This window comes from Salvia splendens, chromosome 6 (assembly GCF_004379255.2).
Source record: "Salvia splendens isolate huo1 chromosome 6, SspV2, whole genome shotgun sequence".
NCBI classification, from domain to species: domain Eukaryota; kingdom Viridiplantae; phylum Streptophyta; class Magnoliopsida; order Lamiales; family Lamiaceae; genus Salvia; species Salvia splendens.
This window is the reverse complement of record NC_056037.1, coordinates 15,924,280-15,951,500: the sequence shown is the minus strand read 5'-3', so window position 1 is coordinate 15,951,500 and position 27,221 is coordinate 15,924,280. Positions and strand designations below refer to the sequence as shown.

The following is a 27,221-nucleotide window of genomic DNA, read 5'->3' as shown; positions in this document are numbered from 1 at the left end:
GAGATGAATGTGAGATGATTTGATGTGCAAAAATGAATGATGAATGTGTGTATTTATAGATAATTTTGGGGAAAAAAATTTAAAAAAATCAAAAAAATACTGAAAAATGGACAAAAAATCGGCTATTTTTTTGGGATTGTGAAAAAATATATATATATATATTTGTATTATTTTCGATTTAAAAAAAAATGATTTTCCAACGGATATGTTGTTGGCCAATCAGAACGCGCCACGTCGCCTGCTCGCTGGCACGGACGTGCTCGATGCATCGAGCACGTTCGTGCCAGCGGCGCGAGCGCAGCGGCGAACAGCGTCTGCATCGAGCACGTCCGTGCCAGCGGCGAACAGCGTCTCCGTGCAGCTGGCACGGAAGGATACATCCCTGCTAGCCGATGTGGATGTTCTAATATTGTTTCCACATCTCTTTTCATCATCTCTTTTCATCAAATCAAAGTCAGTGGCTCAATCACATACACAAAAAACACAAACTAAACTAAGAGAGAGACAGAGAAGCAAAAATGGCAGAGGCGGCGGTGACATTCCTGCTGGAGAACGTGCAGAAGCTGCTGGTGGACCACATAAACCTGATATCGGGGGCGGAGGCGGAGCTGCGGCAGCTGCAGAACGAGCTGGAGCTGATGAAGGCGTTCCTGATGGAATCGGCGAACAAGAGAGAGAAAGGGGAAGTGTTCCGACAGCACGAGAGGCAAATCCGAGAGGTAGTCTACAAAGCCGAGGACACCCTGGACGCCTGCCTCACCCAGGCCGCCGCCGACAAATCCAAGTCCTTCACCTTCCGCCGCTACGACCTCGCCAAGAAGGTCAAGGCCCTCCGCGAGCAAGACGTCCAGCCCATCTTTGACCGCGCCCGCATCGGCTTCTCCACCCTCCCCATCGCCGATCCCTCCACCTCCGGCCCCCATAAGCCCAGGACTGATGATAAAAAGGTCTCTTTTACCCTTCGACTCCTGTTTTCCACTCTACCTCTTTCTTCTTTGTGTTCAACATACTTCATACGCCAACATAGGGACCGTGATAATCTGCAAACTCCGGACTATGATTTGTACCGTTAAATTTCAAGATTTGAGGGCAACTGAAGATGTTAACACAAGTCAATCGGTTGAAAATGTTGACGTTGCGTTAACATTTTCTATTGACGTTATTTGTCATCAAATCTTGAAATCTAACAGTCCTGATTATATTTTGAAGTTTGTACAATATATAGAGTTTGTATTTGATTACATCACCACCAACATATTTATAAATTGATCGCACTTCATCTCTTGCATTTATTAATCAGGGATTCAGGATACACTAAAAAAAACTTATCTTTTGAGAACACAAAAATTAAGCAATTACTAGTGTTTGGAAAATTTTAAAAATAACAATAATTTAGGACTCAAAAGAAGGTCTCTAAATTGAGGGTAAATTATCTTAATCTTTTACTTTTTAGGACGCTTCTAATTGGATCCCTTAGTTTTAGTTAGGACACCAATAATAAGGACACTTTATGAAGCGTTGGTGGTATAATTAGACACATTAATTAGCGTCCTTAATAGTATTAAAAACGTTTTATTCATTTTTTGTTGTTGTAGTGGTATATATCTAGATGATTAGATCATTAATTTGGGGTGTATTATATCATGACATGATTCATAGTTTGTATTTGATTAATCATTGACTTTGGTTAGAAAATACAATGCGGAAAATAAAAGATTATTGCAGAAAGTAAAAAACGCTAAAAGCTTTATCGACTACATTGTATTAGACTTGGATTAATTCTCTCAACGGTTACACCACCTTTTATAGGCTCAATTCTAGCAATACATGGAAAATATATTCTAATTATACTAATATCTTTTTTATTTGATTTTCCATAATCTTTAAATTGATTTCCTTCATTGTTCTTGCCATAACTTCATCTCTTTCCTTCTTGTTCTCCAATGAATTGATTTCCTAATTCCAACACTCCCCCTCAAGTTGAGTATCGAGTTTTTCAACACTTACTTGCACGATATTTAGTTTGATAAATAGTTTATACTCGTATTTAAGAGTTCTTCAATTTCCATTGACAGTTTATGCTCGTATCATAGAGATTCTTCAATTCATCAATGATAGTTTATACTCATATCATTGAGTTATTTTTTCTTCATTGAAAATTTAGACTCTTTCAAGGAGTTTCTTCATTTTTTCCATTGAAAGTTTAGGCTATTATCAAGAAGCTTCTTCATTGAAAGTTTAGACTCGTTTCAAGGAGTTCTTCAGTTCTCTGTTGACAGTTTAAACTAGTGTCAAGGAGCTCTTCAATTTTTTGTTGGCAGTTTTAACTCGTCTCAAGGAGCCAATCTAGACAGTTTTAACTCGTGTCCGGGAGCTTGTCTAAACAGTTTTTACTCATATTTAGGAGCTATCTTAAATAGTTTTTGCTCGTATCTAGGAGCCATCTTAGACAGTTTTGCCCGTATCCAGGAGCCAAATCAAACAGTTTTGACTCTTGTCGAGGAGCTAATTCAAACAGTTTTGGTTCATATAGAGGAGCTAATTCAGACAGTTTTTGCTCGTGTCTAGGAGCCATCTTAGATAGTTTTAGCTCGTATCCAGGAGCCATCTGAGATGGTTTTGACTCGTGTTTGGGAGCCGACTTAATTTAATTTGTAGCCCAAATTTTTGTTTTGTGTGGCCATTCTTAACCCATTTCTTTTCTTCCTTGAGCCTAAGGACACTAGGCCAGATTTGCTTCCTTGTTTTGGAAACCCTAACAATGAAGAAGACGTATTGTCTCCTTCCTCTTCTTGTCCCCGAGGAAAACCTGTCCTCCTGCAGGCTCTTCTCGTCCCTCCGATGCCTATTCACTTCCTAATGGTGAGACTTCTTCGGTCACTAATTGATCTATCAATTTGCTGTCAAGGCACCGCGACTCATCAACGTGTGGACTGCGCCTTTGCAGCTATCTCACCCTCTCATCATCGGTCATCTTTGGCCTTCACGATCACCATAGATTTGGAGAGGAATAGTTCAGCATCCTCATTCTCTTCATTCTCTCCTCCTCGCAACGCCATCGTCTTGTCTTTTTCCATTGCTGTATCTCTGACGCTTCTTCCTTATCAATTCTGGACTGCGTGGTTGCTGGAATTAATACTGCGAATAAACTTCTTAGTTGGACTCCTTATCAACTTGTTGCTGGAAATTGTAACCAAACGAACTGGATCTATTTCTTTTCCTGATGGAACTAAAATTTGGTGAGGAATTGTTCGGCTGTTTAGTTCCTCTCCTCCTCGGCCAAACAATTCGTCAAGACAAGTTTCTCAACCTCCTCAGCTTTAGTGGCTCTCTCAACGTCGCCTTTCTAGCCTTTCTTCCGGTAGGGTACTTCCTTTCCCATTTCCACCGGATAACTACTTCTATATTTTCTTCTCTTTTGGGGGTGGAGACTCGATCTCTTCTATGACTGCTTCTCCGCAGCCTTCTTGTCCGCCCGTGGCAACTCCTCCCAGACTCATAGGTGTGTGTAAACTTCGGCCACTTAGTCTTTAGCTTGGCCACCATGACTCCAAGATTGCTTTCTCGGAGCTTCTCCTGTCGGCAACCGCCTCGACAACCCCCTCTTCCCGGTAATAGCTTCTCCCCCTGTGATGGATTCCAAATTAAAAGCCGACAACGGGCTGTCTCTGGGAGATTCCAAGATCTGGACTAGTAATTAGTTTTGATTTTTCTCAACCAACAGAAGATAGATCCAACCATAAACGAACACAAATATGTTGGGTTTTTTTTTTGATATAGAGACGGTGAACGATCCCTTTGATCGAACCTGCTCTGATACCATGTTAGAAAATACAATGCGGAAAATAAAAGATTATTGCAGAAAGTAAAAAACGCTAAAAGCTTTATCGACTACATTGTATTAGACTTGAATTAATTCTCTCAACGGTTACACCACTTTTTATAGGCTCTAATTCTAGCTATACATGGAGAATATATTCTAATTATACTAATATCTTTTTTATTTGATTTTCCATAATCTTTAAATTGATTTCCTTCATTGTTCTTGCCATAACTTCATCTCTTTCCTTCTTGTTCTCCAACAAGTTTATTATTATCTAGGATTTTTAACATTATGATCTCTATATGCATAGGTTCCGTTGTTGAGAGAAGACAATGTTGTGGGTTTCGACGGTGAGGCCGAAACTGTTATAAATAAACTCACAGAGGAATCAGCTGAACTTGAAGTTATTTCCATAGTTGGCATGCCTGGCCTTGGCAAGACGACTCTGGCATGGAAGATTTACCGCGATCCTAAAATCCAATACGAGTTCCCTACTCTTATCTGGGTGTATGTTTCTCAAGACTACAACATAAAAGAGGTGTTCCTCAACATTCTCAAGAAGTTCACTCAGCCAGACATGTCCCATTGCGACGAAAATGAGTTGGCCAGGAAAGTCCGATCCTATCTTGAGAAACCGAAATTCTTGCTATTCATGGATGACGTCTGGACTGGTGAAGCCTGGAATCACATTGAGCCGGCCTTGCCAAAGTCTAATAAGTCCGGAAGAGTCTTGATAACAAGCCGCGATGAGAAGGTGGCTCGGCACGCCAACAAATTACGAGAACCTCACAGGTTGCGTTTCCTGGATCCCCCGGAAAGCTGGGAGCTTCTCCAGCTAGAAGTATTTTCACGGGTCGACAAGTGTCCTAAAAATGTGGAAATATTTGGAAAAGATATAGCCAAGCAGTGTGGAGGAGTGCCCCTGGCAATCGTGGTAATAGGAGGAATTCTGGTTGAGAAATTCTCAAGCAGTGATATGAAACTGGAATGGGAAAAGGTATCAGCTAGTGTAAGTTCGCATTTGAGCTATGACAAGCAGAAACGCACCGAAAATATTATCCTGTTGAGTTACAACAAGTTGTCATATAACTTGAGAGACTGCTTTCTCTACCTTGGGATGTTTCCAGAAGATTCCGAGATCTCCGCTTGGAAGTTGATTCGTTTGTGGATTGCAGAAGGATTCATACAGCAAGAGCCGAATAAGGGATTGGAGGAAGTGGCGGAGGAATATCTAGAGGAGCTCATAGCGAGAAATTTAGTCATGGTTGATAAAACTAAAGCTAAAGGAGATGTCAAAACATGTCGCGTTCATGACATGATCCGTGAGTTCTGCAAGGGCCAGGCTGCATTTGCGAAACAGAATCTGTTCCAAGAGGTGAAAAAAACAACCGAAGGAACGTTCTTTCCTTCTGTTGCTGATGTGCCAAATTACCGTAGGCTTTGCATTCATTCCTATGTTGTGGATTTCCTCCGCAAGAAGCCTAAGGGTCCGTTTGTGCGTTCTTTCGTGTGCTTCTCTAAAGAGCCAATCATTTTTCAACCAGATTGCACTCCATTGATCCCTGAAGCCTTCAGTTTGCTCCGAGTTTTGGATGCGAATCCCATCAAATTCGCCAAATTTCCATCGAAGATTACCCAACTGATTCATTTGAGGTACATTGCTTTGTCTGGTGATCAATTCAACAGCCTCCCCGATGCTATCTTGAAGCTCTGGAATCTACAGACGATTAGGATTGACACATTGTCGCGTACATTTGAGATCAAAGCAGATATATGGAAGATGCTGCAGCTGAGGCATTTGAAAACGAAAGCGGCCATTATTATTAGCAAGGAAGCAAAGGGCAAAGCTGGGGAGAATCTTCAAACACTCAGTAGGTTGTCGGCTGACTGTTGCTGGGAAGAAGTTTTCAACAAGGCCTCGAACATAAAGAACTTGGGGATTCGAGGCAAACTAAGCAATCTTGTTAACACTAGGTGCTTGGCCGGGTTGGATCGCCTTCAAAAACTAAAGCTAGTCTATGATGTATTTCCTAATGTCATATCTCACACTCCATTGCGCGAACTTCCTTCTCCGGACAGGTTCCCACCGAATCTAAGGATCTTGAAGTTGTCATGCACGTACCTCGACTGGAAGCATATGGCCACTTTGGGTTCACTCCCTTCTCTTGAGGTCCTCAAACTGAAAGAAAATGCATTCATGGGAAAGTTCTGGAATACTGTTGGTAACAGCTTTCCCTCTCTCGAAGTCTTGCACATTGCACGCACCGACTTAGAGTTCTGGACTGCCTCGGAGGAACCTTCCCCTCCGTTTCCTAAACTCCACTGTCTTGTGCTTAAGAACTGCGAGAAACTTGAAGAAATCCCGGTTTTGCTGAAGAGGAGCCTCCAAGTTTTGGACATTGAACGTGTCCCGAAATCGTTCGTTCAATTTACCAGGCTTAACATGGCGGAGGAGAGTCAACAGATCCCAGGTCAACAAAGAGGGAAAGCGGGTGCGTTAAAGCTCATTATTGCTCCCGGAGATGGGCGTTAACCCGTTTGATCGAACCCAAACTGCTCTTGTGAGTACCTCTTGTTGTTGAGATTTTTACCAATGAACTACATTGATATATTGAAGTCATTTTGGCACGTTGCTTGCTCGGACTTTGTAAATCCTTTTGATTTATGTTGGCCAAATTGCACCCTTTTCAAAACTGTTGCATCCTTTTTGTTTCTGTTTTGAAGCTTATAATTTTTTGTAAATGCATTAATTTTTTTTCCTTTAAGTTCAATTACATTTATTTGATACACAAGTTTGAACCTAAATTAAAAAATTCAATTTGATTAGAAATATAATAAATATAAAAACAAAAAAGTTGGAAGAGGAGCATGCTTGATTATAACTGATTTCTGCATCCTTGCAAGTTCTTGTTTTCAAATATCACTATCATTTTCCCTCATATAAAATAAAAAAAACACACAAATGTAAAAAAATACATAATCTGGGAGCCCAGAGTTCGCATTTGGAACAAAAAGGAAAATTTTTGTATTATCCAATGCCAAACCATCATGTATGTACAATACAAGAATGTTTTATATCCACGCTAATTAACTACAGTATACAACTCTTCAAACTATAGCTCTTTAAAAGGAATCAATCAATCAATTACAAACCACAAAATCCTACTATTTACAAGCAAAGACCAGACCAGTTGATGCTAGGACACGACGCACACCAAAGAGAAAAAAAACTGGAACGAGTCACAAAACGAGTAAAGAATTTCAAGCAACGGTTAATATCTTATCTCAGACTCCGCATGGATCGCATTCAGCAAGACCAGAAAACCGGAGAACCACCCATACCTCCATGCTTCGATATTATGTTTCATCTTTCACATATCGATTCCCATATGCTCCAGTTTAGATGGGATAAAATGACATTTGCTCAAGGGAACTCACTAGAAATCACAAGGTCAAGAAAAAAATTGAGTTAGGCTATATAAACTTATCTTCTCACCAAATCCTTCAGATATAGCTCTGAGAATTGAGATTAAGCAAAAGCTTAAATAGAATGGGAAGTAGAAAAAAGTAATTACCATTTCAGATGCATAAAAGATGGATCTAGCAAAATATAACAAGGGGTAAATAAATGCCTGCCCAGAGGAACGAACATAGCATGAGATCTTCAGTGTCAAGAAGCGGATGCCCTTCAAGCATGAACAGAAATCCTGGAAGGTACCGTACTCCAGCCACAAGGTGCATGAGAAGAGAAACTAGAAACACCACAAGAAGTCACCTACACATCAACTGTAAGTAAATATGGTCATTCAGACATTAACTCTAATACCTTGAACAAATATGGATACTTCAAGCAATTTCCAATTGATTTAGTATCAGATTATTAGATTCTAACGAAGAGCGCAATGATTTAGTCATTGAACCAACATGCTGGAGCCAAGAAAAAATTCATTATGCCCCACAATACTTTTCCACAAATAAGGCCTGACTAATCTCTTACTCCCTCAGTCCTATTAAAGATGAAATGTTTTTCCATTTTAGGTTGTCCCAATAAAAAGTGAAACGTTTCCTAAAGCAGAAACATCATCTCTCCTTTTTCTCTCTCTTACTTTATTCTCTTGTCCCAATAAAAAGTGAAGCGTTTCCTAAAATGGAAACAACATCATATGTCCTTTTTCTCTCTCTTACTTTATTCTATGTCTACTTATCTAACAAAACAACACTACATTAAATCCCGAGCCAAAAAGCAAACGTTTCATATTTAGTGGGACGGAGGGAGCATTATATTCAGTTAAAGAGTAGAGAAGAGTAACTAGTTAAGGTACCTTGTCAGATGGCAAGCGTTCAACCAGTAAGAGCCAGAGTGATCCAGTAATTCAAGAAGTCAGATCACTCTCTTGCTCTCCAATTACAACAGATATATTGCATGGACACCCACACATTCCCAACTGAAAACAGACACTACCAGAAAAGCAGCAGGCATCAAGCAACAAGACTGCAAATCTGAGAGTAACATATTAAGAACTAAAAGCCTTAGTTCCAGAGAATCCTCATTCCTCTCCAAATCTCTAAGCCTGAGAGGAGTAACCCTTTCGGACTAAAATAGGTTCAGAAGTTCAGATGATTACATTGTACGTACTGTCCAGATGTTCAGTGAGAACAGAGATCAAACATTGCACAATGCACATACTGCATAGAAGTTCACTCATCCCCCATTAGAAGCACAATTCAAGTTAATTTAGGTTGTGGAACTCAAGATCTAGCTCCCTTGTTATACTAACTAACTATGGCAGAGGTAGTTCTGTCCAGACTGGATTTCCACAGCTCAAATCCCAACAGCTTTTTGGTCCATAAACCATCACTTCAGCAGGTTTCTATGTCAACACCTGACCTCTTGACGAGTTGGTATCACCAGGCACATCATCCTCCTCCGGTAAGGAATTCATCCTTCTACTGGTTTTCCTTCTGCGTCTAATCTTCTCCAACCAACCAGTTTTCCCCTTAATAAATTCTAAATTTTCATCATCTTGTGAATCATCTAAAGACCTACCACTTCCAGGAAGGGCAATTTCCAACTCTCTACCATTAGTGTAAGTAGAATTCCCTTGACTATGAGAAGCTGACATATCAGTTCCATTTTGCTTTGCATCATCTTCCGATGCAGCTATGTAGAGCTTCTCGTTACTTCTTTCAGATGAACTCTCGATAACAGAATGATCAATATGAGACATTGAAGGGCCAACTCGAGCAGAATCATGGTCACTACAACTTGTATTACTATCAGATGATGTCACTGAGAATGATTCAGCAGACAGCTGTAGAAATTCTTCTTCTAAGTTGTGTCGTCGATGTAAAATATCCTCTTGGTAATGAGGTGGAGATGCCGGGAAAGCAGAGGAAAAATGGGTCCCCATTATATTATTTATTGCCGTTGTTGACGGAACAGACATGTTTTCTGCAGTCAAATTGTCCCATCTGGGCATTTCAAGGGAATTAAACCGCAAGTATACGGCATCTACTGGCATACTCCCTTCATTGTTTAAGTATCTCAGCTCTTCATGACTCTCACTAAAATTTTTGAACACAGATCTGTCCCCTCCACCATGCCCCATGAACAACCTTGAAGAGGCTTCACCAATTCGATCAAAATACTGTTGTGCACTGACAACCGATGTATCTGCAAAGGATGTCTCGGATCCCAGAATGATTGTGCTGCTCTCATCCCCAGAAAGCTGAAAAGAGTCAGAGATGTACCTTGAGGGCTCGGCATGGTCAGCGTCCTCTGACTCACTCTTCACACACATCTCTTCGCTTCTATGTGATTTAACACTCTTAAATCTACTGCCATCAACAACAGTTTCTGATGTTTGATTCATCCATTCTTGAAATTCCTCCAACCATAGGGAAGACCGATCCTTCTTCAAATTTTCAATTCTTTTAATCAAATCTTCAATTTCAGGTTCTTCTGTGTGCACAGTTTCTCCTTTGCTCTTAATTTCGTTATCACATGACACCGAATCTCGATCAGCAATATATATCATCTGTTCGTCATTCTCAATATATGCAAGACGTGAACGCCTCTGAAAATCAACACACAAAATAATTATTTATTGTTACCAAATTTCACAGCTCGGTCAAAAGTGGATAATAATATATTCATGGCATTAATAATTATACCATCTAGCACTTTCTTACCTTCTTTGTATGTGCACCTTCTTCTACATCAGCATCATAACGGATTGGTGAATAAAATCCAAAGCTTGCAGGCTGCTTCTGTCTGCCTGAAATTATTATTTTCCGCTTCCAATCCTCACAAGCAGATATTTTCTTCTCGTCCAGCTTAAGCTACAACAACATGCCAACATATCACATATTCAAGAGAACAAAAGTTGAAGAATAGTTGAGATAAGTGCTCCAATAAATCAGAAAACAGTTTACTAAGTATAGATGACAAAAAAGGATATTTTGTTCCCTGTGAGAAAAAAAGGATATTTTGTTAGAAATTGTAACTAACAACTTACCAGGTATGGATGAGAAAAAAGGCTGAAAACTTTAGCTCGGAACCATCGGGCATAGCAAAGAGGATTCCCTTCTAACCACAAGATCTCAAGAGATGGGATACCAGCAAGAACCTCGATTTCAGAGAAGTTAGAAATAATATTGTATGAAACATCAAGCCCTTGAAGAGATTTGAGATTTTCAATGCCGTGCAATGAAGTTAAAGCATTGTTCCTCAGCACAAGCTTAACAATCTGACAGGAGACCTGCACAAATCATCATTTTAAGTGGTTCTGCTACCAGTTCTCCAGATATAGTGAAGGACTAAAAAGTAAAAAAGTAAAATAAAAAGAAACATAACTGAGGCTAGAGAAGTCTGGAACTCCCCTTTTCAGGTAAAGTTACAAACAAAATAAGGAAAACGAAATATCCACACCACAGCAGCACACATGGCAATCCCAAGAGAGCCATAGACTAGAATCATATGTACACTGTAGTTTTTGGACCCACGTGTTAGATATAATATAAAACTCTCTGTCAAACCATTTCTGTAAGAATCTAAACATTTCTTTAAATGGAATTGCATTAAGATGCTTGGTTTCTATGTCTTTCTAATTAAGATGATAATTGATTTTGAAGTTCTATTTTGAAAGGAGAAACTGGATTTGTATACTTCGTATAAAGCATAATTTAATATATAGACCTTTTCTTCAGAATTGAAGCTATACATCTTGATCATCTAAGGTGTACAGTTGAAGGCAGGTTTGTGCTTCGAATGTACTTTAATGATTGCCATAACCTCAGGTGAGCCCGGCTAAATGATTGTGTCCACAGTTTGGGAACTATTAATATCAGTAAGAAATTATGTCTTCAACTCAACAATACAAGCATCTTCTCTGGCTCAGTTACTAGGCATCTGATGTCAGAAAATTACCTCACTTAATGATGCAATACTTCTTAGGTTATTAAATCCCAAATCCACATGCTTCAATTTGGTGCATTTCCAGAGATTATCCACCTTTGCGAACTTGTTCCTACTCAGATCAAGGGTTTCAACCAGAGGAAGAAGCTGCAAAGACTCGTCCATGAGAATCAAGTCATTACACGCACACGAAACAAAAGACAACCGGTTCCATTGGGGTGAATCCTTTATGTCCGCAATTCTACTCGCAAATATGTGCCGCAATGCATCCTAAGAAAATTCCCATTAACAAAATACAAAAGGTCAACATGATAATGGATCGAACATTGTATCTAGCAGAACTAATTAATACTTGTTGGTGTGCACTGCAGTGAGCTGAATGACAAACAAGGACTTCATTGGAAGTTGATCTAGGACCTATCAAAATAACATGCAAAAATAAATATACACCATTTTTCTCCAACATTCTTAATCTACAGCTTCATATTCCACAGTGAAACATGACCAACAGAAGAAAGAAAAAAATAACTATTAAAGTCGATCTCATACACGGATACACCACACTTTAAGCAAGTCTGTGATAATAAAACAAGAATCCAAGGTGATCAACGCGGCAAGCACAAAATAATGGAAATCTATACGAATATGAGCACTCACAGTTGAGTTATGGCATATCAGTTTCTCAAGCGTTAACCTCAGCTCAAGCAAGCCTTTCGCTGCAGAGGTCGACAAATCACATCCACGGAGCTCCAGAACCTTCAGACTGCCGAAAGGAAGAAGAAACAGAGGCGTCGGATCCCTGCGGAGCGGAGGAAGCAGAGAAACGAGCTTTAACGACGGAAGGAGGCGAAGAATTCTCCGCAACTGCTCGAGCGCGCGGTGGTCGCCCAAATCCGACACATAGGCGCGCAAATAATCGACCGGAGCTCCGGACAGCAAGCTCTCCAGCTCCCCAAACGCTTCCAGCCTCGATTGCACGTAGCGCAAACCCACTGGATTCAATTTCAGCACCAGAGTGCCTTCAATTAACTTCTCGGCCTGATTTTCGACGAATTTCACTAGTGATTCGAGATATCTATCTCCGGTAACAACCGCCATGGTGTTTGACTAGGGTTAGAGGTTTAGGGTTGTTAAATTGGATGTGGGAAGGGGGGTTTGGGCGGGATCGACGGGATAGAGGAGAGAGCCATGGCGCTAGTGTGTGTTGTGTGTGAAAATGTGGGGGTTCATGATTGATTGATTTTGGGGGTTGGGTGGGTCGAGACGGGGTTAATGATTGGAGTTAATCAGTTAATCAAATATACACGTGGCTGACAAGGGCATCTTTGCTGGATAAGTAGTAGTAGTATTTAATTAATCTTGAAATTTTCAAATTCCACATATTTTAATGTGTTTATATGTATGATTGGCTTTATTAGATTATTCAAATTTGGAATTATTTGGACTGTCGTATTGATTGCGTTTAGATTATTATTTTTATTGTTGTTTCCATTGTTTCCATAGAGAAATTAACCTCATTATCTATTTACTACAACAATTCGAACAGGGTATTTTTATACTTGAGGTTATATGGATAGATGATAAACGATTGTTATTATTCTCCGTCTATAGAAAATAGTTCAATGAGTAAATGACATTGGTTTTAATAAAAAAATGGTAAAATTGAATATAAAGTGTAAAAATGGATTAATTGTGTTATGTATACTTTTCGAAACGTATAAAATATACTTTTCTTAATACATTTAAAATTTGAAAATGGATTAAATTGGTAGAACGGAAGGAATGAGTGTATACTTTCAATAAATTTAAAGATACATTGATTAATAGGTATGACAACACCATTTAAGATGATATTGTACCACCAAGAACAGCCGTTAGATTTAGGAGCAGAATTAACCTTAGCCTGCCATGGGGCAGACTTGCTTGCCTATGTATTATAGATTGCTTGATTATCTTTGATTTCATATCTTAGGTTGCTTTAAATCATATGCCGAGTTGTTTGCCTATGTATCGTATAATGTTTTCCTATGTATCGTAGATTGCTTGTCCAGATTGTAATTTTAACTATAGTGTCACCATAGTACTTGATTTCGTATCTCATATTGCTTAGAACCATATACCAAATTGCTTGCATATGTATTGTAGATTGGTTGTTACTTGTTGTCGCGTTGTCACTTTAAGAGTGGTGTCATCCTAATGCACCTAGGTCAATATCAAGCAACGTAGAATACATAAATTAATACGTATGTTTTACATTCGTGGGGCCCCAATAATGTACTATGTAATAATATATTCCTTCCGTCTTCATAATAATGGAGTCATTTTGATATATTTCATAGTAAAAAATTTTACCCTCTCTTACTTTGTTTTCTCTCTATCTCTCTATCTTTTTTATTTAATACTTTATTTTTTTTAACTTAACACATTTTTTCTTAAATGCGTGCCAAAAAAAAAATGCCTCCGCTACTGCTGCTGCATAACAAAAGGAGTAGGTAGGAAGGCGAAAAGTTTTCTATGTTTAGATAAGAACTCGAGAGATTAAGACTTGGTGGCACACCCAAAGTTAGAAATGTGAAATGTGTATATAGTTTCACTAATTTGATTACTTTAATCTATGCTAAATCGGTTAACATCACGTAATCACCTACCATTATTATTGGTTTGGTGTGTTCCTTATGTGGCTTAAATATTGAGCCAATGTGTTGCTTCCCTGCCTTACCATGTGCTTGCAAGAATATAATTAATCCAACCACTTCAAGCCGAAATTTCAATTTAGGACCATACTAAAAGCCACTAATTAATTGGAGCACTTCTAATTCAAAAAAATGTTAAAATTATCGATTACAACATTATTTTGATATTATCCATTTTGAGTCAAGTTCGTAGTGATTTATTTTTGGATTACTTCTTAAAAAAGGCTCTAACTAATTTAGGTCATCCGCAATGGGGCGGACGATGGCACGCTCGATGGCGAGCATCGTCCGCGCCCGCCATCGTCCGCCCCATTGCAGGTGCGTGACATAGGCCGCGGACGATCGTCGCGCCCTATACTAAGGGCGCGGAGTATAGCGCGGACGATGCCCATCGTCCGCGCCATTGCGGCCTACGCGGACGATGACCGCGGACGATAGGCCATCGTCCGGCCCACTGTGGATTACGCGGACAATCGACGCGGACGAAGGCATGCGGTTTCGTTTTTTTATATATAGAGTTCATTTGTAATTTCATTTCACGATTTCACTTTCGAAACTTATTACATTTACATAATTACTGCGAAATGGATTCAAGTCCCAATAGTCCTATGTTTAGCGGAGAGGCGCGTTGGCCGGGTACAGAACCCGACAAATATCGTTCGTTCGAGCCGACACCCAATACGATCCCAATTTCAGTACGGAATCGTACGGGTTGTCTGACATGGAGCCATCTCCAAACCGACCAAGCGCTCCCTCCCGCCGTGACGCCGCAGCCGCAAACACCCGGTTGATCTAAACCGGACGTACGTGGATGAAGGGAGTTCCGGCACACCGGTGTCCTCCCGGCGTCAAGGCTGCGAAGGCCAAGGGGAAGGCGGCCGCGACCTCATCCTCGACCGCTGCAAACCCATCTCCGTTCCCGGAAACGCTCCCGACCCAGACGGCCACCGCGTTTGAGTCGTTGGCAACATCGTCGATGGCGAGGACGTTATTGCAGACGCAAAAGGCCCTCAAAAAATGTACCGACCCCGACGAAGCCGAATATCTCCGGGCGTTAATCGATGAGCTGCGTCGGAAGTTGGGAATTGCACCGACTTAGTTGTTTTTTTTTGTAAGTTGAATGGTGTAACTTTTTTTTATTAATGTGTCGCCATTTGTTATTTAGACGTTTTTTATTTACTCGTTACTTGTTATTTGAAAACATTTAAATTAATTAAACAAAATAATAAAATGATGATGTGGCGCGCCTTAGGGCACCCCACTGCAGGTGGAGGAAAGGAGGATAAAACTGATGACGTGGCGCCATAGGGCGCCCCACTGGTGATGCCCTTAGGTCGGATATAAACTTATACAGCAATATAGACATGCCCACCGGTTCCGGTTCCGGCGGTTAACCGCCGAACCGGAACCGGCGGTTCTGGAACCGGAACCGGAACCGGCGCAATATTCCCGAACCGGAACCGGCGCAATTCGGTTCGCGGTCCGGTTCAGGTTCAAGATATTTCGAACCGGAACCGTCACCGAACCGGCGGTTCGGGACGGTTCGGAACCGGCGGTTAACCGTGGAACCGCCGGTTCCGGCGCTTAAATCGAGGCAGGGGGATGGGGGCCGGTGGTGATCTTCAAAAACGGTCGAAACCGCCGGTTTTTCGGCGGTTAACCGGCGGTTAACCGGAAAAACCGGCGGTTAACCGCCGGTTTAGTGGCTTTCGAGGCGGCGCGGAGCACGAGGCGACAATGGAGCAGCTTTTGCAGACGGTTCGTTGACCGAACCGGCGGTTTTATTTCGGAAACCGGCGGTTTTGGCCCGGAAACCGGCGGTTCCGCCGGTTCCGGCGGTTTTCCGCCAAAACCGCCGGTTTTGTGAAAATTCAAATTTTTTTTTTTTTTTAAATTTCAAATTCGAATTCTTCCATTTTCCCCCTCATTTTTTTCTATAAATACCCCCCTCTATCCTCATTTACATTCACCCCACTCTTGTGTTAATAAGAGTTTCTCTCTTCAATCTCTCAATTCTCTCTCTTTGTCTCCAATTTCTCATTTGTGCTATTGTGCTTCCATTTAATTACGCAATTGCTACTCTTATTACGCATTGTTATACACTTATACAGTTATACTTGTTCCCGTAGTTCTATAAGTTGTCTTTCTTTCTCAATTACTAAAACAAAAAAAAATATATTATTCCATATTTCTACATTTCTACATACCATTCCAATATGTCTTCATCCCGAGAAGGTCGTGTTGATAAGGGAAAGGGAAAGGCCAAGAGGCCATCTCGGAGATCCGTTATTGATGAAATTTCTCAAATGAACATGGATGAGTGGCAGGTTAATATTTATTATCTACTAATTTCATTAATTTTGAATTACATTTCATTATTGTTCATAATTTTATTTTGTATTTACAATACAAATATTATTTTGTAGGCTCGAGAAGAGCAAGATGTGGCACATGCTATTGCTCTCTCTCGCTCTCAATACCAAGGCGATGCTTATGTTGGTACCGGTAGTGGTGCTCCCGGTCGCGGTGCCTATTCCCAACAAAGTCCAACCCCCGTGAATGTTGATGAAGACGATGATGATGATGATGATGATGACGACGAGGAGGAGGGGGAGGAGGTAGAAGAGGTTCAAGAAATGCCACCCCCACCACCACCAAGGAGTCGGCGTGGTCGTGGTCGTGGACGTGGACAACCTCCTCAACCTCCTAGACCAGCTGAAAGGTCTTTAACCTCAAACATCTTCGTGAAACATTTCAAGAGGGTACAAGATAGTAACGATCCAAACACTTATAATGTGTATTGCAACTATTGCGAAAACGTATACACATTCCGAAAGGGTGGAGGGTACGGTACATTTACCCGTCACCTGGAGAAAGCGCATCCGGTCGAGTTTGGTATCGCTCCAACCCAAACTCAACTCAACTTTCAACATGGAGTCGGAAGTGGGACGACGGGTTCATCCCAAACATCAGGTATGTGTAGCAATACTCTTTTGAAATATGATCACAAAAATGCTCTTAATGTGATGTCTAGATTTGCCGTTATGAAACATTTTCCATTCAATGCTTTTGATAACGATGCTTTTGAGTCGAGTATGCGGCAAGTATATAATGCCGCTGCAAGAAAATTGAGTCGAACTTCAATGACGCGAGCCGTTGTTCGACAATGCATGGAAAAGAAGGCGCAATTAGGTACGTTTATTATTAACTTAGGGCATAAAGTTTCTATTTGTTCTGATGTGTGGACTGATTGTTTTTGTAAAAATTCGTATATGGGCATCACGGTGCATTTCGTTGATCACAGTTGGACTTTAAACAAACGTTTGATTGCATTTCGGGAATTTCCCGCACCACACACTGCACAAGCAATTGCTCAATTGATCATTCAAGTTTTGAATGAATTTCAATTGATCAATAAAATTTTTTCTATTGGTTTTGACAATGTTAGCGCTAACACTGCTAGCATAGATGATTTAATCAGTGCATGTTCTCCTGTTATTGATGGTAAATATTTCCATGTGCGATGTATTGCCCATATTTTGAATTTGTGTGTTCAAGATGCCATCGATTTGTGGCAAAAGTATGTTGATCCTATTAGAACTGCTGTGAAGTTGATTCATAACAAAGCTCCTATTGGTAGAGCTTGGAAGAGATATTGTCATGGTAAGCAATGCAGGTACACCAACTTTCGTTTGGATGTTTCAACTCGGTGGAACTCGACATATGATATGTTGGAGTCGACTTTGAACCACATTGAGTATTTATGTGATTTTTTTAGAAGTTGTCCTCATGTTCCTTCTGATTTGATTTTGATACCCGCTTGTTGGGACCACAGCATGGATTTATTTCGATTATTCCGCGCTTTCAAAAATGCCACTGTTGAGTTATCCGGTGTTTATTATCCTACTTCTGTGCGCGTTTTGGAGCATTGCATGTATGTGGCAATTGGTTTTAAAACTTGTGTGAAAAATACTCAATTCGTTGAGTTAAAGGCTATTTTGTTTTACATGGTTGAAAAATGGTTAAAATATTTTTCACGTATTCCAAATGTGTTTTTGATTGCAAAATGCTTGGATCCAAAGTGGAAGTTGCATGGTGTTTATAAAATTTTAGACATGTACTATGGTTGTTTGCACGCTTTGGATTTTTCTCAACTCCGCGAAATGGGCTTGACAAGAGGAGAATGCTTCGAACTAAGTATTCCGGATGTTGATGAAATCAAACATAGGTTAGATAGTGCACTTCGTTCTCTCTACGCGGAATATGAAATGCGGTATAACACCGCTCACCAGGTACGTGCTCCTCCTAGTCCTTCTACATTTGATTTTGGTGGAGGGGATTTTTCCAATGTCATGATCGATCCCGACGTAGTATCACAATTGCAAGATCTATACGGTACTACAACCAATAGGACTAGAGCGACTAGTGAATTAGATATATATTTGGAATCGCGCTCTATTTTTCAAGATGCAGGTCCTCCTACTCAACAAATTGACGTCCTTAATTGGTGGGGAACACATGACAAAGAGTTTCCGATACTCTCCATCATGGCTAAGGAGATATTCGCCGTTCCCGCTTCCACCGTCGCCGTTGAACAAGCTTTTAGTGTCGGCGGTTGTGTCCTAGACGACAAAAGGAGCAATCTCTCCGCCAAGAACATGGAAGCCACTATGTTACTTGACGATTGGGCAAAGGCGGACATGAGAGCACAAGAGCCGGATTTCGACTTCCGTGTAGAGAGTGATGGTGAAGAATTTTCTTCCGATGGCGATGACGAGGTCAGAAGCGATAGCACTCAACATTAGCAATGAGTCGACGGGGGCGGTGAACGGCGAGCACTGCCGACCAAAAAGGTAAGCAAGGTAAGAGAACTACGTGGGCTTTGATTCCTCAATAAAATTGTGGATACGTAGGCACCTCAACTTAAATTTGAAAAGTTTAACTTCGAAAGTTTAAGTTGAGCTCAAGCCCTTTTCAATTTTTTTTTCCCCCCTATTTCATAGATCATTCAGGATGCGGCTATGTTGTACTTGAAGATCATTAAAATATATTCCCCATTTGATAAATATCAAATGCGGAATATATTTTAATGATCTTCAAGTACAACTTAGCCGCATCCTGAATGATCTATGAAATCTTACCTTGGAATCAACCTTTTTTTTCTTGCAAAATGTTGCCCATTTTCTAAGCAAACACATATCAGCACGCTATATACACATTGCTGCATTTCTAATAGGGGCAATTTGATCTTCCAAAGCAATCAATGCATCTCGAACACACATAGTCAGAACATTATTCAAGCATCTAGCATGGAAAAAATCAGAACAAACTATCTATTAGTACTAATTTTTTCCATGCTAGATGCTTGAATAATATTCTGACTATGTGTGTTCGAGATGCATTGATTGCTTTGGAAGATCAAATTGCCCCTATTAGAAATGCAGCAATGTGTATATAGCGTGTTGATATGTGTTTGCTTAGAAAATGAGCAGCATTTTGCAAGAAAAAAGGGTTGATCCCAAGGTAAGAGAACTACGTGGGCTTTGATTCCTCAATAAAATTGTGGATACGTAGGCAACTCAACTTAAATTTGAAAAGTTTAACTTTGAAAGTTTAAGTTGATCTCAAGCCCTTTTCAATTTTTCCTTTTCCCCCCCATTTCATTTTTTTTTAAATTTACCTTCCGAGTCCGACGAGGCGACGAGCCGACGCCCGACGACACTTGTAAATTATATTACATTGTTGTATGTTGTTGTATTGTATACTTATGTATTGTAAATTGTAATGTATCGTTGTCCGTTACAACTCAAAATCAATAAAATTTATTTCATTTTCTCCTTATTCGTCTTATTTGTGCTTGAATTATGCATTGTCTTGTTCCGATTTGTTGTATAAAGCCAAATTTCAAATTTAAAAAAAAAAAAAAAAAAATAATTGAACCGGCGAAACCGCCGGTTCAAAAACCAGAACCGCCAAAACCGCCGGAAAACCGGCGGTTCCGAACCGGAACCGGAACCGCCAGGTTTTCGAACCGGAACCGTGAAATAGCCTCACGGTCCGGTTCCGGTTCCGCTTCCGCCAAAACCGGAACCGGCGGTTCCGAACCGGAACCGCCGGTTTTCGAACCGTGGGCATCTCTACAGCAATACTTTCAATATTCATCCATTCTCCGATAACACAATTGACACGAACATCGGCCATAACTTATATACTGCTTTCAATTTCCCTCCACCAATATTCCTAAATTTTCATCAATGCAAATAACAACCACTTCTATACGATTCCGGTTTTCTTTTCTTTCCTTTCCTTTCCACGAGCTAATGAAGTGGAATGTGGAGTGTAGAGGAAGTTGAATCTTATACGCTCCACCAAATTCTGAAGGGTTTAAACTGTACCTTGTTTTTTTATTTTGATTATTTCACTTGCTGTGTTTATGCGGTTGACTTGCTCTCAATTACAAGTCTTTATCAACTATTTGATCCAGTTAGGTGTTTGCTCGTGTGTGGAGCTGATTGTTGAATTTGTTGTGTGGATTATTAGAAATCGATATGGCTTATGCTGCTTTGGATTCTCTGCAACATACTATTAACCGCCTCCTGCATTCTTCTGTCATTTCGATTGTTTCCCCTGGTTCAAAAATGATAACATCTGCTTACCGTGAATTGTTTTTCTTGAAACAAGTTGTAGAAAAATTAGATAGCATTGGCAGAGAGATAGATGACGATGTCGACGGACTCATCAGAGAGGCAGTGTTTAAACTAGAAGATGCAATCGAATTCCATGTATCAGATCTGTTTGGAAGCTGCGGAGATGAAGGTTTCCCTTTGATGCTCTCCCTAGACTCGGAGGAACTGCATCTGGTGATGAAATCCTTCACTGAAATGGTCAAATTTTCCAAGAATTACAGTAAACAATTCACCTCCCCTGAAGAGGATGAGTTTGTTGCTTCAGAGGTAGCTGACTCTGGCGCAAAGAGGCCAGAGATGGTTGGATTAGCTGATGAACTCAGGAGAATCAAGACATCTCTCACAACTTGGATGACTGATCAGCTCTGTGTTGCCTCGATAGAAGGAATGGCGGGCATTGGTAAGACTATACTTGCTAAAGAAGCTTTTGAAGATCCATTTGTTTGTCGATGTTTTGATATAAGTGTGTGGATCAGTGTAGGACACAAATACCAGTTAAAAAGAATTATACTAGGTATCCTAGCTCAAATTAATCCTCGCATTGATAGTCATCTTAGGGAAGGTGATGCGAAGTTGATTGAGTGCTTAAATGAGAGTTTGAAGGGTAAGAGGTATCTTATTGTGTTAGATGATGTGTGGAATTTGGAGGTTCGTGATTTTGTAAATAAGCTTCTTCCAGAGGAGAAAAATGGAAGTAGGGTCTTGCTAACAACTAGGCTACATGATGTATCACATTTCTCCTACATGACTTCAATTCATCGGGTGCGTTTCATGACCAAGGAAGAAAGTTGGTCTCTTCTTCGTATGAAGGTTTTTGGTAATGAGTGGTGCCCTCCTCCACTTGAGAAAGTGGGGAGGAAGATTGCAGCCATTTGTGAAGGTCTTCCTCTTGCAGTTGTCATGGTAGCCGGTATCTTATCTAAAGCAGAGAAGACTGTGGAGTATTGGAACGAAGTGGCAGAAAAAAGGAATTCGGTTTTCAAAGATGCATATGATAATATGTATGAGGTATTATATCCAAGCTATAAGCACTTGCCTATACATTTGAAAATGTATTTTCTTTATATGGGAATTTTCCCTGAAAATTACCATATTCCGATTTCAAAGCTTTTCCAATTGTGGGTTGCTGAGGGGTTTCTAAGAATATCTCAGACAAAAGTTTACGAAATTATGACTGTGGAGTGGTTGGAAGAGCTTGTTTCCAGAAGCATCATCATAATCCCTCAAAGGGGCTCTAATTACAGATTTAAAACCTGCAAGCTCCACTCTGCCTTTTGGTATCTGTGTATTAGAGAAGCTGGGAAGAAGAAGTTCCTCCACATCATGAACAACTATTCTGATGGTTTTGCAGAAGGTATGAAAGATCAACGTCGGCTGTGCATCCACAATGGCGTCTTATTCGGAATCAAAGATGTGCATGACTCTATGGCTTCCGTCTCAGCTTTGCGCTCGCTCCTATGTACTGGTCCACCTCATCCATATCCAGTTCCCATGTGTTTTGAGTTGAGGCTGCTGAGGGTGCTCGATGCTCTTGCAATCCGTTTCTATGAATTCCCTGCTGAAGCACTGAAACTGGTTCATCTGAGGTACCTCGCCCTCACTTGTAATGGCACCCTTCCTGCATCAATATCCCTACTTCCGAGCATCTGTTTCCTTATAATCCGTTGTCATTTAAGCTTGAGACCACCTGGAGAGTGGCTGTATCTGCCAAAGGAGATATGGGATATGCAAGAATTGGTGCATCTTCAAATCATGGGAGGCAACCTACCTAATCCCAATGGTTCTGTCTTGGAAAACCTCTTAACACTCTCAGACCTGAATGCTCGGAGTTGTAGGAAAGAGGTTCTAGAAGGAGTCCCTCATCTAAAAAAGTTAGGAATTCAAATTGAATTGGAGCCCGATACTGATGCTACTGATCCATTTTCCTGCTTCGATCATATCTCCCATCTCTACTTTCTAAACTCCCTTAAATGTGTCGTTGTGAATCCAGATCTGTCAAATGGGATTCCCATCCCATCCCCTCTTCCAAACTTCCCCAAGCGTCTCAAAAAGCTGAGCTTGAGTGGCTTCGGATATCCGTGGGAATGCTTGAGAAAGATTGGTCTGATGCCTAACCTTGAAGTGCTTAAACTGCGATGCTACGCCTTTCAAGGTCCAGAGTGGGAACTGCGAGAGGGGGAGTTCTTGAAACTCAAATTTTTGCTACTCGAAGATAATGATCTAGTGCGATGGAGAGCTGATGATCCTTGCTTCCCTTGTCTCGAGCATGTGATCCTTCGCCACTGCTACGAGTTAGAGGAGGTTCCATGGGGGTGGCTGACTTCGGTTCAAGAGGTTGAGCTAGTCGACTGCTACCCTTCATCGCTACAGCAAATGCCAGATTATCAGATGCAGCTAGGAAATGTCAGTGTTCATTCTTCATGGGAAGGTGGGACTATTTCTGATTCATATTTTTAATTACGTTATTGACTTATATTCAAGTTAGTTATATGTCATCTGGATTTGTTTTTTGTTTTTGGGTCACTCCCAAAAGGGAGTCAAACTCTAACCGGGGCTCATCCCGAGACCACATCGGAAACGCAGTCGACACTAACATGACTGCAATATTAGTTTGATATTGTCCGCTTCGGAAACGCAGTCGACACACTAACATGACTGCAACATATGATCCTTGCTTCCCTTGTCTCGAGCATGTGATCCTTCGCCACTGATACGAGTCAGAGGAGGTTCCACGGGGGCGGCTGACTTCGGTTCAAGAGGTTGAGCTAGTCGACTGCTACCCTTCATCGCTACAGCAAATGCCAGATTATCAGATGCAGCTAGGAAATGTCAGTGTTCATTCTTCATGGGAAGGTGGGACTATTTCTGATTCATATTTTTAATTACGTTATTGACTTATATTCAAGTTAGTTATATGTCATCTGGATTTGTTTTTGTTTTTGGGTCACTCCCAAAAGGGAGTCAAACTCTAACCGGGGCTCATCCCGAGACCACATCTGAAACGCAGTCGACACTAACATGACTGCAATATTAGTTTGATATTGTCCGCTTCGGAAACGCAGTCGACACACTAACATGACTGCAACATATGATCCTTGCTTCCCTTGTCTCGAGCATGTGATCCTTCGCCACTGATACGAGTTAGAGGAGGTTCCACGGGGGCGGCTGACTTCGGTTCAAGAGGTTGAGCTAGTCAACTGCTACCCTTCATCGCTACAGCAAATGCCGGATTATCAGATGCAGCTAGGAAATGTCAGTGTTCATTCTTCATGGGAAGGTCGGACTATTTCTGATTCATATTTTTAATTATGTTATTGACTTATATTCAAGTTAGTTATATGTCTTCTGGATTTGTTTTTGTTTTTTGGTCACTCCCAAAAGGGAGTCAAACTCTAACCGGGGCTCATCCCGAGACCACATCGGAAACGCAGTCGACACTAACATGACTGCAACATTAGTTTGATATTGTCCGCTTCGGAAACGCAGTCGACAGTAACATGACTGCAACATTAGTTTGATATTGTCCGCTTCGGAAACGCAGTCGACACTAACATGACTACAACATTAGTTTGATATTGTCCGCTTTGGGTCAAGCCCGCACGGATTTATTTTTGGGTCACTCCCAAAAGGCCTCTAACTAATAGGGGTTGGACAGGAATTATATATACCTTCCAACTTCCCTCTCTCATCCGTGGGACGGGTTTGTAACCCAACAATCATTAGTCGCATGATAGATGTATGGATCATCTAACATGGTTAAAATCATTTTGCAGAGCTACCCAGATTGTGAATGATCATGGCTGATGGTCCATCCATGCATATTTGATCTGTGGTCATCATTTCGGAGTGTGTATTCAAGAATTTTGATTTGAAGCCATTTATGCATTTTCTATGTTAAAAATTCACCGAAAGAGCTACAACTGATATATTTTGTGTCATCAGTAGTCATCTGATATACGGAATACATAGTATCAACTTATAAGTTCTAAAATTCTAATGTTAAAGATAGTTCTTAATTGAACCACTGTTTCTCTAAAATAAAAAAAGATATATCATCATATATTCTCAAAAATTGAAATATACCCTTTCAAAATTCGAAAATGTATGTAGAAAAGGTAAATTATTTTTAAAATAAAATAATAATACAAAAATACATTCCAAAATGATTTTTATGAAAAGAAGACAAATATGATAGTTATAAAAAAAATTCTCTCCATTAATGAAGAGGTAAAGATTTAGTAAAACACCTTTTCAAATACTTTGTACTTGAGAATGATTTTTCATAAAAAAGAAAAAGATAAATATGGTAATCATAAGACTTACTTGACTTTTACAATCGGAATGATTTTTCATAAAAAAGAAAAAGATAAATATGGTAATCATAAGACTTACTTGACTTTTATAATCGGATTAAAACGTGTATTGCTAGTTTTCGGATAAACTAAACACACCTGATTTAGAGTACAACATTTTCACCCAGTAGTAGACTACTCTATAAATCAACAGTAATTTTTTGAGTTTGCAAACCAGAGTTTATCAATTTTTTTCAAGAAAAATGATGAGACAGTAGAAAACAATTCCTTTTGTCAAAATTGAGAAAATCTGCCCCTTCCATTTCATAGTAACACTACTGAGACACAATTTATTTTCTGCATTTATTTTTAAAAAATATACTATAAATAACTAAAGTGGATAAAGAGTAGTAAACGAGATGTATGTATAGAAGACTCTTATGTACAATATTATTATTTTTTTCCGTATTTTACTATTTTTCTATTTTAACTATTTATTACTTCTTTTCGTCCTAATTAAGTTGAGTCAAAACTTTTGAGCACAGAGATTACGAAATTGTGTTGAAAAGTATGAGAGATGATTAAAATAGAAGACATAAATAGAGCATAAAGTATGTGATGAAATAAAGTAAAAGTGATTGAATGTTTTATTTTTAATTAAAAAAAGAAATGACTCAATTTAGTTGGAACATTAAAAAAAATATATAACTTAACTTAACTTAATTGAGAGTAAAGAAGTATAATTTTCATATACAAAATAAAAAAAATGAAATGACTCTAGAGGAGGGAGTATTATAACACAAATCGCGCCACTCCCACCAGTCTATCTATCGCATCCGCCACCGTGCTGCCTGCCTTCGGCAGTTATCTCAGCCGTCGCCATATCTCTCACGGTTAAGGTAGCTAATATATTTTCTATACATTTTTCTTTCAATTTTTTTTTGTAACTGTAAAAGAAATTACTCTTGATTATCGTAATATTATTTGTATTCAGTTCCCATCGTTCTTTCTCCAATTTTGTCTCTCATTTCATTAATTGAACTGTAAATTATTCCAATTATTTGTTGAACACTTGTGGGAGCAGAGAGACTTTGGTTTGAATTTTGAAACCCGTTTGATTTTATTGTTATGCAGCTCATATGTTTGAATAAATGCCAACTCGAACTGGTCTCTCTAACCATCCTATTTCATAGGTCAGTTATTTTATGCTCTTGATTCGAAATCTTGCACTATGTTCAATTGTTTTTAGCTTGTGTTTCATACACCTGAGAAAGTAGAAGATCGGTTGCCTCTTAGGCGCTTCCGTACTTGTTATATCAGTTTGTCAAAGAAGAAGATGGCTTGTACGTGTAATTCTCACAACCTATGACTAATTCTTCAATGGGACTCAATTTGATGCAGTATATTGGTTCTCGTTTGCTGCTTTCTTTCCTTTTTTGCTGTGCATATATACACATGAATATAGTTTTTTACGATAATTATTTTATCAATGCGTGTCATTGACAATCGATACGTTAAGCATAATTGCGAAAAGTATTCAATGTTTTGAAAATTGACATTTGTGTCCCAACATAAATATTCTGGCGCGCCCGGATTATGAAGTGGCACGCCAAAATTCGCATGTGGTGTTTCTTACAAATTGTGACACAGAGTTCTTTAACAAAAAAAAATTTGATTTGAAAATGTCATTTACGTTTAACCCTGGTAGGAGGTTCTAACTTTTAAGATATACCCAAATGGGAGTATGATGATACGTTGAGACATAAATGTTGTACTCTGTGGCAAACATTGGGACAATAACAATTACTCAAGTTCCTAAGACCTTTATTCAAATTTTTTGTACATATATTTGGTTTTGATCATATATTGGTTGTGGTTGCATAAGTTACAATCCCAAAGTCACCAAATGAGTTTTTCAAATTAAATTTCCCTTCCTTTTTTTTTGTTTGCTTTGTTATTGCAGTTTTGTTGTCTCTGCAGTTTCCTGGTACACATTTTGGTCTAATTTTAGTTCAGATTTTGAGAACTTGGACAAGCAAAGGCCCCTGAATTCTTTTGTTAACAAAATGTTCCCGGTAATCATTAAATTGATTGAAACAAAAAAAGAGCATTACCATCACATTATTCCATGATATTATGTTACAGTTGGTAATGCTAAAATTCAATTTTTCAGATGGATTCAATATTTGTTATTCACGGAATTTGACTAAAGAAAATAGCACTCGTCTATTAAGAAATTTGGTAACCATGATATTTTGTTATCATCCTAAAGATTGAATTGGAAATGGAGCTAGAACTAAAGCGGTAAGG

General features: G+C 39.7%; 3 protein-coding genes across 7 annotated transcripts; 2 read left to right on the top strand and 1 right to left on the bottom strand.

Annotated features, from left to right (window-relative positions):
* The first annotated feature begins 433 nt into the window (after positions 1-433).
* On the top strand, positions 434-6,588 carry LOC121809849 (putative late blight resistance protein homolog R1A-10). Its single transcript, XM_042210673.1, has 2 exons — positions 434-947; positions 4,134-6,588. The coding sequence occupies exons 1-2, from the start codon at positions 519-521 to the stop codon at positions 6,354-6,356; spliced, it is 2,652 nt and encodes an 883-aa protein (XP_042066607.1). The 5' UTR covers positions 434-518; the 3' UTR covers positions 6,357-6,588.
* A 236-nt stretch (positions 6,589-6,824) lies between these two features.
* On the bottom strand, positions 6,825-12,489 carry LOC121808356 (serine/threonine-protein kinase 11-interacting protein-like). 3 transcript variants are annotated; one of them, XM_042208787.1, is made up of 7 exons: positions 11,898-12,489; positions 11,253-11,510; positions 10,342-10,584; positions 10,016-10,165; positions 8,146-9,900; positions 7,399-7,609; positions 6,825-7,260 (listed from the first exon to the last, which is right to left on the bottom strand). In XM_042208787.1, the coding sequence occupies exons 1-5, from the start codon at positions 12,336-12,338 to the stop codon at positions 8,695-8,697; spliced, it is 2,298 nt and encodes a 765-aa protein (XP_042064721.1). In that variant the 5' UTR covers positions 12,339-12,489; the 3' UTR covers positions 6,825-7,260; positions 7,399-7,609; positions 8,146-8,694. The 3 variants fall into 3 exon arrangements, with proteins under 3 accessions (XP_042064721.1, XP_042064722.1, XP_042064723.1); XM_042208788.1 differs by having other exon boundaries at positions 7,399-7,598; XM_042208789.1 differs by lacking the exon at positions 11,253-11,510.
* A 7,637-nt stretch (positions 12,490-20,126) lies between these two features.
* LOC121808638 (putative late blight resistance protein homolog R1A-10) lies at positions 20,127-24,524 on the top strand. 3 transcript variants are annotated; one of them, XR_006052232.1, is made up of 3 exons: positions 20,127-23,047; positions 23,153-23,896; positions 24,393-24,524. XR_006052232.1 is itself a non-coding variant. In XM_042209222.1 (2 exons), the coding sequence occupies exons 1-2, from the start codon at positions 20,482-20,484 to the stop codon at positions 24,407-24,409; spliced, it is 2,583 nt and encodes an 860-aa protein (XP_042065156.1). In that variant the 5' UTR covers positions 20,127-20,481; the 3' UTR covers positions 24,410-24,524. The 3 variants fall into 3 exon arrangements, 1 of the variants encoding a protein (XP_042065156.1); XR_006052233.1 differs by lacking the exon at positions 24,393-24,524 and having other exon boundaries at positions 23,153-23,472; positions 23,577-24,100; XM_042209222.1 differs by lacking the exon at positions 23,153-23,896.
* The last annotated feature ends 2,697 nt before the right edge of the window (positions 24,525-27,221 follow it).

Coding starts and splice junctions, on each gene's coding strand:
- LOC121809849 (XM_042210673.1), top strand. CDS start 519: ATGGCAGAGGCGGCGGTGACATTCCTGCTGGAGAACGTGCAGAAGCTG. Junction 948..4,133: donor CCAGGACTGATGATAAAAAG/GTCTCTTTTACC, acceptor CTATATGCATAG/GTTCCGTTGTTGAGAGAAGA.
- LOC121808356 (XM_042208787.1), bottom strand. CDS start 12,338: ATGGCGGTTGTTACCGGAGATAGATATCTCGAATCACTAGTGAAATTC. Junction 11,511..11,897: donor TGATATGCCATAACTCAACT/GTGAGTGCTCAT, acceptor GAATTTTCTTAG/GATGCATTGCGGCACATATT. Junction 9,901..10,015: donor AAGGTGCACATACAAAGAAG/GTAAGAAAGTGC, acceptor GTTGATTTTCAG/AGGCGTTCACGTCTTGCATA.
- LOC121808638 (XM_042209222.1), top strand. CDS start 20,482: ATGGCTTATGCTGCTTTGGATTCTCTGCAACATACTATTAACCGCCTC.